Genomic DNA, 13,351 nt, shown 5'->3' with positions numbered 1-13,351 from the left:
TGTGAGTAATAATAGCCTAGACTGCATGTAGATCCATATGGTGGAGTGGGGGGGGGGAAGAAAAATGAAAGAAAAAAGGATTGGCTTTCGCCCTCCTTCAAGGACAATGCTGCTGTGCTATCAACTGCAAACAGAACGCACACACGCACGCACTCCCGCACAGCGGAAAATCATGTGCGTTTGGCCGCGGATCCCCAAACTGAAAATATATTGTTCATGAATAGACGATCTGCAACTAAGCAATGCATTGCAACTGCGACATTTTTCTGAAAAAGCTATGTTTCTATGTCGCGCCACTCGGTGGCACGCTATGAGCTTGTAGATCTGCTATTTTTCAATTGCTAAAGCATAACATAATGTTAACACCAAAAGGTGTTCCCACCCAAAATGGGTTAACCTGTTCCACTTTTAGCTGGGAACCCCATGGAACCCCCTCAAGGACCCCTGGGGGTTCCCCCGGACCACACATTGAGAACCAGTGCACTAGCAGGTTTGTGTAGAAACTATAGAAAGATCGTTGTGATATGATTCTCTGGTTAGAATTTACCGGTATTCTGATAAATATAGAAAAGGCCTTTTGCGACACAATGAGCGAGCTTTGCTCTCTTAATCTGTGCGGTGGAAAACTTGATTCTTCATACAATTTCAATGGAAGCCAGCGATGTGAACATGCAAAGACACCTGTTTGTAGCTGTTACAAAAGCTACAAAGCCACAAATAAATTGAGCTGGCTTAAAATTTGTCACTTTGCATGAAGCCATCATACAAAGCGACATATTTTGCATCTGCCAGTGTGAACTCGTGAGTAAAAGATGCTACACAGCGAGTGTTAAAATGTAACCCTGAATGTGGAAATATTAACCCTCTCTGGGTCCCTATTTAAAAAGGTTGAAATGAAGTTAACACTCAAGGGTATTTTACTGGTTAAAACAAATAAGAGCTCGATCCTGCCTGCAATGCAAACACGAGTCCAATGCTACTGAACTGTAAGTGAACTTGGTACATGTTCCCTTTCATGGCATGTTGGGTTGTCAAACACGCCTGCAGATGTGTAAGGACCTACTGATGTTTAACTTGGGATTGCCTAAATAACGTGTGTTTACGTTGTGTGAGTGTGACTGTGTGTGACTGTGTGTGTGTGTGTGTGTGTGTGTGTGTGTGTGTGTGGGGTGTACTCACTGTACTAGGGCTACCTGCCTGCCTGCCTCCAACTTAGCAATTATCTTCCTAGCAATTGTTCCATCGGTTATCTTTGAATTAATCAAATAATCAAGGAGCACTTTATTTTTTATTTTTTATATATTTTTTTAATATTTTGATAATCTTATACTTTGTCACACAACGGTGTGGAGCACAATAGCTGATCTACAAGTTCACAACACATTGCGATGGCTGGTAGAAATTTGAAAAAAAATAATAATAATAATAATAATCTTTTATGAAACAATTGTTTAAATTGACTTGTCTGTATGCCCAAATATCCATTCCACGTGTGTGAATCTCTCTGCATGCTTTAGTGGTGGGTTCAATTAATCGATATGGCAATATTATTATTATATTCTCCCGCCGTAAGTAAGTAAATACATGGTCATTATTTGGAATGAACGTATAATACCGTATATTGATCGTATCATGGCCTCTGTATCGTGATACCTATATCGTGAGGTTGCAGGCAATACCCACCACAATTGAGTGTGTGTGCGTGTGTGTGTGTGTGTGTGTGTGTGTGTGTGTGTGTGTGTGTGTGTGTGTGTGTGTGTGTGTGTGTGTGTGTGTGTGTGTGTGTGTGTGATGTGTTCATATGGCACACCACAGTCACACGTCACGTTAGCCCCGGGGAACATTTTTATCACGTTTCTGTTCTGCTGTCCCGTCTCTGGCACCCCCCCACCCCGTCTACGTTCTGCTGTACCGTCTCTGGCATCCCCCCCACCCCGTCTACGTTCCCCCCCAACCCCGTCTACGTTCTCGTCTGTGATTCCCAGCATGACGTGTGCTTAACGTGACACGGCAGCGGGCAGAAGGCGCAGGCAGCAGGGCCTGTCAACACATGCAATGCACAGGGAAATTCCACATGAGCCGCGATGGGCGGCAAAGTAACAACCGCCACTCCGCTTTCTGCACAGATGCTCCCGAAACTGCTGTCCTGTGGCGAAAGTAAAGTACCACGCTCAATCAATCAATGTATACACGATCAACCATTGTTGTGGGCAAGGATTGCATGTAGAGCGGGTCGACCGATGCCAGCTTTCAGGGTCCGATTGCGATCCCAATTTTGGAGAGGGCGCTAGATCTCCCCTCGACTCTGGCTGTGTACTAATGGAACCAAATGGACTTGTTTGGTTCCATTTGTACACCGTCAGAGTTACACACAGATTAACACACAATTTAAAAAAGGAACCCAGAGAGTCCCTGGAATCTACTTTGAGAACCACAGTGCTATACCACATTTTGACAAAACGTGCAACATTTTCTACTAAACCATTTAGAAATCAATCTGGGGGTTCTTGACGTGAAAATGTTTGTGAACCACTGATGTACACGCAAGGTTAAAGGAGGTCAAATCCTTATGGTTTAATCAGATAGTGAGCCTCCATCTGATGGCAGAGGAATACAAGAGCACCAATTTGCTCATCAGGAGCAGTTAGGGGCTCAGTGTCTTGCTCAAAGAGAACTTAAGCAACCACACTTCAGAAATAAGCCCAAACTAACGGGTAACTATGAATATTAAGCTATGTTACAGGGAAAACTAGCCCAAAGTCACTTATAATAAGCAGAACTGGCAACAATGCAAACCAACGCTGCAGGCTGCTTCTTGCAATTTGCATTTGCCGATTAAAAAATGCAATCTGACAGTTTCAAGTAGTCTTTGACTAGTCAGCACAAGTTTGTTTGGTCTGGGGGCACCTTAATCCAGTGGGGCACATATAAGGATCGAACCAGGGAACCTTACGATTCCCAAGCAGCTCTACCTCCTCCTGAACCATTTCCACCCTGTGACTGAGCCTGCCACCGAATGAGGTGACAACAAGTTCAAGCAGTCAGTCATAACAATCTAATTGCAGGCACACATGTGGCGCTGTGTGTGATGCTGCTCAGACAGGCCGTCACGGCGGTGAGGTCTTAAGCCCTAACCACACCAAAGGGTCACCATGCAACTCCTTGGGTCCAAACGGGTGCAAGGAGTTAACGCTAAAACCGTCTCGACCCTTTGGTGTGGTTTGGGCCGTTGAATTCCATGCGTTGAATCACTAGGGTCTACGTGGGTCAACGTGCAACAAGACATATCACACCGCAGGGACAACGCTAAAAGCGCCTTGACCCTTTGGTGTGGTTTGGGCTTTAACGGCAGTGTTAGTGGCGTTAACTGGAGTAACCTTGTTCAGGTTTATGGCTCTCACATCAAAGCCCACCTCGTCTGTATGCAGGACAGAATTGCCCGAGGCTTTCATGAAGGAACACGGAGACAGTACCGTTCAGGGGGAGAGGAATCTGTTTGCCAATAATTCCTCAGGTGCAGTCTTATCTTGTGCCACTCTCGTTCTGTACATTTAAATTCTCCATCTTGCTCTTCTTTAAATCGCTCTCTCTCTCTCTCATGTTCAATCCTATGAATGATGAAATGTCCCTAAACTAATCAGTCAGTATCAGCAGATGCAATTCTGTATATTGTGCGGGGGGAAAACTGCAATCTTTTAAGTGCATTCACAAATAGACGAATGAAGGAATGTCACTGAAGTTTTTTACAGCTGTAACTTTCATGTTCGAACCGAGGTCTCCCACGCAAGTGCTGACATTTTTACCAGCTGAGCAAATAAAGTCTGCCTGCTTGCACAGGGGGAGACATTTAATTTTGACCTTCAGGCAAGTATACCACTTGTCAAACAGTCTTGTCAAACAGTCGTGTTGAACAAGGCAGACACAGGAGCTAAATAGTGGTTTAGCAGGGAGACCAATACAACCACCCAGATAGTATAAGTTATATTGTTTTAACATACTATACCATATAGATTGGACAAAGTAACATTGTAATCACACACACACAGTCACACACACAGTCACACACACACACACACACACACACACACACAATACAGCTTAAACTGAAGGGGACAGAGCAAAGTTAGATCCAGGCTCCAGCCCTGCCTGGCTGCAGTTACCTACAACAGTCAAATGTAGGCTAGAGGGTCACACCTTTTCTGACACACAAACCATGACACACATACTGTGTGTCAGACTGAAGCAAAGCCCCTGGCTGTACAGAGTGTAACTGGATATCCACATGTCTAGCAGCGCTAGAACGATACGGTGTAATCAATTTGTGCTTCCAAACGACTTCAATGCTCTGCTATAGTCATGAAGGCAGAATTGTAATAAAAATAATAAACCTAATCTGTATCGCACCTTTCATGACATCAAATGCAGCCCCAAAGTGCTTTACATAAAAAAAGGAGATAGACAAAAGAAAAATGACACAATATTAAACAAGGTTAAGATCAAAATGATCATTGCCGTGTGAGAGTGCATTATGGTGGTGGACTGATCTATGAGACAGATTCTCTCCAGAATAGGGATGTTCAAGAGGTTGAAACATTAGATGGAGATGTTGGAGGTTTGAGTTTCACCTGAGCCAACCCTACCACACTTTAAATCAGTGGTTCTCAAAGCGGGGTCTGGTGACCCCCTGCAGGTGGTCCTCTGGCTAGGACACTGTGGTTCCCAAATACTGGCTCGGGACTCGGGAGCCAAGGTTGGGTTGTGGACCACATTTTTATGGATCCTTTTAATTTTTTGTTTGCTTCATTTTGTTTTTAATTAGGCCTAATACTATTTCAAAACGTTTTAAAAAAATGTTTAAGAAGTATACACGCCGCGTTGTGAGCTTGTAGATCTGCTATTTTCACTGCATGGTTTGGGTCCCGGGGAGACATCAAATGTCTCTTTCGGGTCACAGGCTAAAAAGTTTGGGAACATTGACAAGGGACAACCTTCGTTTGACAACCACTGTTTTAGAAGTCTAGTCCACACCAGCTAAAATGGCAATATTAAATGTGTCGTGGTCTCTTCTTACCTCCAAACAGGTGAGGCGAGAGGTGTGCTGGTAAAGACCCTATCAACAACCTGGGACCCCCGTGGCCCCCGGACGACCTGTCCCTCTCCCCCGACGACTCCTCCGGGGTGCTGCTGCCGGAGCCCTGGTGCGAACCGTAGGCTCCCCCTCCGCTGTTGGGGATGTTGATGCCGGACTGGGGTCTCGTCGTGCCCCCCGCGGTGCCCACCATGCCCCCCACTCCTCCTGCGGAGCCGACAGCGACGGTCCTCGTCCCCCTGGAACCACCTACACCACCACCGGCCCCCGACGACGACGTGGTCCCGGGGGAACCCCCCGCGTGGTGGTGTTGGTGGTGCGCGTGGTGGTGGTGGTGGTGGTGATGGTGGTACCTCATCGCCACGGCCGCCGTCCTGCTGTTGCCGTTGCTGGACGTGCTCGAGGGCAGGTCCGAGCCCGAGTAGGCTCTGGTCCGGCCGTTGGACGCGGCGGGGCTGCTCTGCTTCGCCCCCATGTTCCGTTACCTTACCCTTACCACCACCAGTCTGCTCCGCTTCCGACTCCGTGCCAACAGCCCGCAGCCTCCACAGATTGACTTTTTAATTATTAAAGGGCTTCAAGCGGCGCCCTGGGGGACGCGTGTGCCAGATTTGTACGCAGCCAATATAAATCGTACTGCACGTCTCCGCGGAGTTCGGCGTTCTGAAAAGGCTAAAACAAATAGCAAAAAATAAATACCGGTACCTAAAAGTGTATTCCGTGTCGCAAAAAAAAGCCGTGGAGATTGGTGACACTGACATGAGAATTAAAAGTTTTTAAATTGTTTAATAAACAGCACGTCTCTCGTGGCAAACGGCCAAAGGCAACGTCCCACCGAAAGTAAATAACGAAATGACACGTGCGTAAAAGAAGAAGGGGGAAAAAAAGAAAAGAAACAACTTTAAAAGCGAAGCCTTCCGTTCACGACTGTGCTGCTACTCCATTATCTTCATCCAGTTCCTGCTCCTCTGCAGTTATTATTATTATTACATCTCCCCTCGTCCCGTTCGCTCGCTGTTTGCACTTAAAATGCTTCGGCTGGTGGTGTTTTCTTCTTTTTAATAATGCCTCCTCCTCCGCCATGCCTCCTCTGTTTTATAATGTCAAACGGAGAAAGGGAAGAGGAGCAGACACGCTCCTCTGCACGGGCCGACAGGCTGGCTGGCTGGCTGGCCTGGCACACATAAAAACTGTTGGATAATGAAAGTCGAAGCAGGAGGAGAGACACTGACACGATAATGAGAGAGAGCCGAGCGGACGGCAGCTCTCTCGGCGCGTACCGTACAGTGCGCGACTGCGCGTACGAGCGCGCGCGCACACACACACACACACACGAGCTGTGCCTGTGCGTTGCCTTGTGAGCGTGGGGGGCGTGTCCTTCTGGCTTTATGCGTCGACAGGTGACGTCAACGGCAGCAGAGAGAGAGAGAGTCAGAGAGAGAAATAAATAACAACAGCAACACGATACACTTTGAGCCCACTCGATTTTTAGTTAACGACTAATTGCCAATTAATTGGCATTACAAAATTAGGCATAAGACATTCTCAGAGCAGGACCTGTCCATTTGGAGTCCAGTGCTTTTCAGGACACGGCACGCCCCCCAAAATAATCATATTTTAACTTGAAATTGTAGGAGTTTGATTCGGTGCCACAGATATTGTGAAAATATTCACATTGCGAGGCGTTGTAATCGAGCTTGTAGTTCGCCTATTTTTCAAATGTTCTTTTTTTGAGTGGTGCTAGCCACTCCTATATGAACATATATGTGTCCGTCCCTATGTCTGTCCCTGTGTCATGGAAATAGCGTTCATTGAGCACTAAGTGTCACTGTTGTGCAGCCTAACACACAAACACACACACACATAACATTACAGTACGAGCAGTACAGTACAGTATGAGCAGTACAGTACAGTATGAGCAGTACAGTACAGTATGAGCAGTACAGTACAATATGAGTAGTACAGTAGTACAGTACAGTAAAAGTAGTAGAGTGCAGTGCAAGTAGGCAACTAAAGTACAGTACAATACAACAGTACGAGTAGTACAGCACAGTATGAGTGGTCCCTACAGTATTGTCTCCATGTCCGCTTGAGTACAGAAATACCGCATAGTGACCTAAGGTGTCAGCCTAACACACACACACACACACACACACACACACACAGCACCACTCAGTTCAGACGGGTCACGGGTCTGATTGTTTTGAGTGGTGCAACCACTCCCTTACGGAGCTATGTTTGTGGCGGGTGGCTGGCTGGGTCTGAGCACGAAAACAGCACGTTAAGCATATGATCTGGGGACTCCCAAATGGATACATTACCTCAAGAAGACCACATTAAACATAAACAATAATACACTTGAGTCTTCAAGCATTCAGGTCCATGTTTAAAAACAAAGACTCACCATTCCACATAGCATTATTATTGCCGTGCCACATTGTGGCCTTCAGGCCCCGTCAGAGACACACACAAACGCACGCACACGCACACGTACACGCACACACACACACACACACACACACACACACACACACACTCACACGCACACACATTTTTCAAAATAGATATAATACCAAAGTTGTGTAACTGTGTTTACGTAAAACATGCCATGCAATGACCTCATACCAGAAAAAGCTCCCATGCCCTTTGTTTGATATCATAACATTATCAATCACAAGGGTAACCTAACCACCAGTAGGCCTATGCTATCTCATGTGTGTTTTGCACCCCTTGGCTCCACTAAAAGTTAATTATAATTATTATAATTATGTTGACCTCTGAAGCTTATCTTTGTTTGGGACAGAGTGTATAGCTGGCTGCCCACATGTGCTTTCATAACCCAATTTGCACTCTTTTATATTTTGTCTAAAACAATGTTGTTCTTTTTCTTAAAATGTTACAGCTCGGCCCAGGCGGTGGCGTAACCGTCTGGGCACCCGACTGGTAATCCAGTCGCAGTGTGCCGCGGGTTCGACTCCCGAGCCCGACACGGCCTTTACTGCATGTCTTCCCCCATCTCTCTCCCGTTTCCTGTCAGCCTACTGTCTGTCCCTTCAAAAACTAATAAAAGGCGTAAGCCGCAAAAAAATATCTTAAAAAAAAAAAAAATGTTACAGCTCTGTGCTGACATCGTGGAGTCTCTCCGTCTCTTTTGATAAACAGAAAATACCTTTTCAGGCGGGTTGCCATTTTTCAGCTTCTATAATTTTGTATGCTAATTTCTTCTGCCATCACTTCCAATTCCACTTGCTTATTCAGTATCCTGTAAGAGTTCTCCTTGCTGATTGGATAAAAGTGGTAACCCAACTAGAAAATTTATTTCTTGTTTACTAAAGAGCTGGAAACACTGAACTCTGTTAACCTGCATATTTAAGCCAGGCAGGCTGTGCATACATGTGTGATCTTGTTGTGTGCACACTGCCACACGCACGCACGCACGCACGCACGCACATGCACACACAGTCACACACACACACACACACACACACACACACACACACACACACACACACACACACACACACACACACACACACACACACACACACACAGAGCTGCTAATCTTTGCTGCTTGACCTGCTGGCCTTCTGACACAAGCCTGATTATCTGTGATCCCACTGTCAGCTGCTGGTGACAGTACATGGTCAAAACACAGTGGTGGACACTACTGTATATTTACTTGAGTATTGTAGGGTACTCGAAATGTATGACTTTCACTCCAGTGCATTTCAAAGACAAATATTGTACTTGGACCTCCGGGACCCAAACTGACAAGCATACATAATGCATTATGCGTACAGGGAAAACATATGCACATGAGCGGTGCTCTTTTATTCTTTGTTTGCTCTTTTTTTGCACTCTCTTGTCTTTTTTGTTTGTTGCTGTTTTGCAGTTATTTTTACTGTAGTTACTACCGTATAGTGCTGCATTAAATAAACAAAAAAGCTCTGATGAATCTATAAGCCTATAGATCAGCTATTTTCACTATTGTATTATTTTATAGTGATCATTTCAATAAAGCTATCATTAATGAATTCCAAGTTCAGTACAAGTTCACAATACAGCCTCCAATCTGGGAACGCTCAGGGATAGAGGGTATGCGCATCCATAAAGTGAATGGCAAATCAAGTGGCAAATCGAGTGGCAAAGTGACAGGAAAAGTGAGTTTAACATTGTTTAATGTCGTTTAATGCAATTAGATATGACTTTTCTGTTTGGATGTATGGGCTGTCAAGGCCAGAAAGTAGTTTAGAAAGTTTTTAGCCACTCAGTAGGCATTCCTGCATAACTTCCTGGTTTGATGATGATGTCACACGCATACCCTCTATTGGCGAACCAATCAGCGGCAACTACTGGCTGGATCTTGCAAGACCGGGTGTGACGCCATCGAGAAGCGCCTGTTGCAATTGTATTTCCTATCGCCTTGAAATTGAAAATTGTCAAACGAAAACATGACCTACACATCCGACACAATAATGAAGGATTCCTAAATAGTGTTGAATCAAATGTTATCAGGGGTTTGTTGATACTTTTGTCGTTCACAGATGTGTTCCTGGTTCCTGCTGGTGCAGCTACCATACGTCACGTAGACACGTCAATATGATTGACATACGTACAATATGAGTCCTATCCAATCACCTGTAGCTTGAAAAAAGGGACGGCCTTCTTTAGCGATTGGGCTACAGAGATCCCAGATGTAAGTTGTGAAACAAATATGATTGTGAAGCAAGTGTCTCTTCCATCTGACGGAGTCAGGTTAATTATTAATATCATTTTGACATAAGAAAAGAGGCCGCACAGCTCGTAATCACGAATCACGATGCTAGAAACCTTTTAATAAACCAACGTTTCGGCAAGCAAGTTGCCTTCTTCAGGGTATGAATTATTAATATCATCACATCAATAAAGTGATCATGAAAAAGAAAATCACTATGAAAAAGAACATTTACTTTTTAATTTGCACTGAAGTACTTCAGTACTTTAACTACTACTACTTCAGTACTTTAAGTACAAATGGCAGAGCAAACAGTGAACTGGTCTACTTGACTTGATCATGCATTTCAATACCATGTAAACAGGAAAGTATTTATCTAGTTCTGACACAGCGCACTGGGAACAGTTGTTAGAAATAGTGGTGGCGAATTATATCTTTGAGACTGGCACCCTGGGCTTCTACAGTAGCCTACAGCTCCTCCACAAATCGCAATCTTAAATAGATATTGTCTGCCTCCCTCTCAGTTGGCCAGCGGAACATTCCTCTCAGCTATTGTGGAGGAAATTCCTCAAATTACTGCTGTGGGATTCCACTATTCAGCAGCTCAACGCCTTCACGTGGAGGCAGAGAAACAGAGCTAGAGAGAGAGAGAGACAGAGAGAGCACAAAGACTTAGTGACACAAAGAAAGACAGACGTATGCAACGACAGACAGGCAAACACAAAGCTAGAAAGACAGACAGCAAAGGTGGACAGAGTGCACAAACAAGACAGACACAAACAGAGACATGAGACATGGACGCCAAATGCAATTGAGACTAAATAAATAAATTATACCGTATTTCCCTAACCATGACCATTATGACTTCATCGTCCTGCAATCACACAGCTATATCATCGCAGACTGTTGTGCATGTGGAGCTGAAAGTTCAGTGAATGTGCATTGTGTCTAATGACCAGGCCAAACACTAAACAGGTTATTCACTTTTTGGCCGGGGGAGATATTAGGCTTTTGTTCTTCAGGCAGAGGCTGAGGCTCATCGCCCCCCCCCCCTTTGACCTGACCTCTCCATCCCACCGGGAAGCCCATGTAGCCCAATGTATCTCCCTGGGATTTGATGAACACAGGTCTCCTCCCGCACGGGAAGGGACGCTACAGCCAAACATTTTATCCACTAGCCTATACAAGCAAATATTAGGCAACTGGTCTTCAGACAGAGTCTCTGAGCGTGGATAGTTTGCTCAGCCTCGATTGGGTTAAAGCTCATTAATCCCTGTTCTGACCCTTCATCCTCTGCTGGGAAATTGACCAGTTTACCTGTCAATCAATGGCCACGGCGAATGTGAATTCATTTATACCACCTTCTGAACAACTAATAGGAAACACTGTAATACCTTTCTTATTGAGATGGAAACAGTTAAGACCAAGTAAATGTGTTAATTGATCCATTAACACTTGCAATCTTGCAGTGAGTGTAGCGTGAACAGACCATTTCACATGAGTGGATATTGATTCGCTCTGATTCTGTGGTCGATTCAGAGCTTGAACCCAAAAGTGGGGCTGTGCTAGTGTGACGGTGTCAGAACCGTTGATCAGTTATCTCCGACGCAGCTGGGTTGTTCAGTAGCCTATATTTATTATGAGGAACTATGTGTGGGTGCACTGCTACGTCCATTATGTTTTTGAAGGGTGACCATGCCATGTTGTGTAGCCTACTTGTCTTAATTGTCTTTATCGTATGTTTGGTGGCAGCGGTGGCAGTGGTGGCCAAACGGTTTGCGGAGCGGTCTTGATATCGGAAGGTCGCGAGTTCGTATCCCCGGACCGACACGTTAAAATTACCACCGTTGAAGTGCCCTTGAGCAAGGCATTGAACCCCTACCATGAAATTTTCTATGAGCAGGGCCTGGCTGTAAACAAGTTATTGAGCTTAGTCCAGTTACCATGGGTAAACATGGTAACTTTGCTTTGCTTTTTCTTGTTTGTTTTGTTTCAAAACTTGATTTGCGGTTAAGTCAGTGTCACTTCCCTGTTAGTGTAGGACTATTTTTTGTATTACGCTACCACACTATTTAGCATATTATCATCTTTTTTGGTATGTTCCGTGTGGGCGTGTCACATATATTGTGTTGTTATTTGATTTACTGTATACCCTGAAATCTTGAATAAACAAAACTGTGGAAGACAAATAACTGTTGATCAGTTTCAAGGAGCTGGAACACCGGAATCGGGTTTCAGTGGAAACCACGGCGCCCCCACGCACCTGCACCGCCCATCTCCTCCTCCAACCAATTTGCACCGGACTCTTCAAGGATGAGCCCGTAAATCAAGGACACGCTCTTTTTAAAGGCCTCAACCTCATCAGTCGTAGATCACAGCTTTATTGAGGAGGGGTATTTTTGGATGATGGCTGCATCGTGGTTTAGCATGTTCGACACAGCTCACATTTCCTCTGGTGGCCATTAAATCTGAGCTCCATTGAAATGTCGTAAATTATGCACTTATCAGTCACCTGCTAGCTGCTTGTGTCTTCAATGTGGCTTGTTTTGCTTTTTTTTGCTTTTCTTGCAGGCAGCCCCTTAAAAAAGATTCTCGCCTGTCTTTCTGCCACAGCGTTGTTCTTGATTGTGTATAATGAATTCATTCTACATTGTCTTGTAATGAGGGCATTCAGGTGCAGGCATATTACATTTTTAATAGGTAACATATGGAGGTGGTGCTGGAGGGGTGCAATACATGGACTAAAGATTCTACCTGTTTAAAAATAGAATGTTAGCTCCACCTGCTGGGCAGCTTGGACACTGCAACTCCCTAAGGAAATTAATGTTTTGAGGAGCGCTACCCCCTCCTATATACAGCTTTTGTCCCCACACGTCTCATATTTGCCATTGACAATGAAAGGAGAAATTAGGTCATATGTGCCTCAAATTTGACGTAGATTTGTGTCAACACAAACATTAAATGCCATGGCATATTGCGGCATTTCACAGAACTCACAGAACTGCCAAAACTGTGAAAAATTATTATGAAAATAATATGGGGTTTGGTTTAGTTGATTTATTTTTGCCCACCCACCAAATTACAGGAAATACTTAAAGGGCCACTTCACCCCTTTTGCAACCAGAGCTAATTTGAGGACACAAGAAAGTGACTGCAGTCTCTTCCAGCTGTGAAAGGTCTCCTTAATATTCACCAAAACCAGACAAGAACTCCCACCATATGGGACTGAAATAGACATCCCAACATACACAGTCAAATGTTGGAGCGACTATAGCACCGCTCAAAAACAGGGAGATGAAAACATGATGTCCACCTCCCAGCTTGAAATACATCCTCTGGATCTCAGTGCAGGCTTATCCGTTACCATTTAAACCCCATAGCAACTTGGTCGCATTGTGAGCTTGTCGATCTGCTATTTTCAGTGAAAGCTTTCCGCACAATAACAGCTGAAAGGTATTAGTAATAGTATCTAGACTCCTGAGGGACACTGCTTAACCATGTGGGGTTATGCAGTCGGTATCAGCTTGGTTCTCATGAGAATTTGTTTA

At 44.7% G+C, this 13,351-nt stretch overlaps 1 protein-coding gene across 4 annotated transcripts in view; it reads right to left on the bottom strand.

The window, feature by feature from the left end:
* The window catches only part of znrf2b (zinc and ring finger 2b), a 111,945-nt gene extending 105,606 nt beyond the window's left edge, over window positions 1–6,339 (bottom strand). For all 4 annotated transcript variants that reach the window (XM_083761534.1, XM_083761532.1, XM_083761533.1 and 1 more), the window contains exon 1: window positions 5,072–6,339. In XM_083761534.1, coding sequence (XP_083617660.1) covers window positions 5,072–5,564 — 493 coding nt within the window. In that variant the 5' untranslated portion in view covers window positions 5,565–6,339. The remainder of the gene's footprint in view (window positions 1–5,071) is intronic.
* Between the last annotated feature and the right edge of the window lie 7,012 nt (window positions 6,340–13,351).

Source organism: Protomyctophum parallelum (genome assembly GCF_964188405.1).
Source record: "Protomyctophum parallelum genome assembly, chromosome: 3".
Lineage (NCBI taxonomy): Eukaryota > Metazoa > Chordata > Actinopteri > Myctophiformes > Myctophidae > Protomyctophum > Protomyctophum parallelum.
This window is presented reverse-complemented; position numbering and strand designations above follow the sequence as displayed.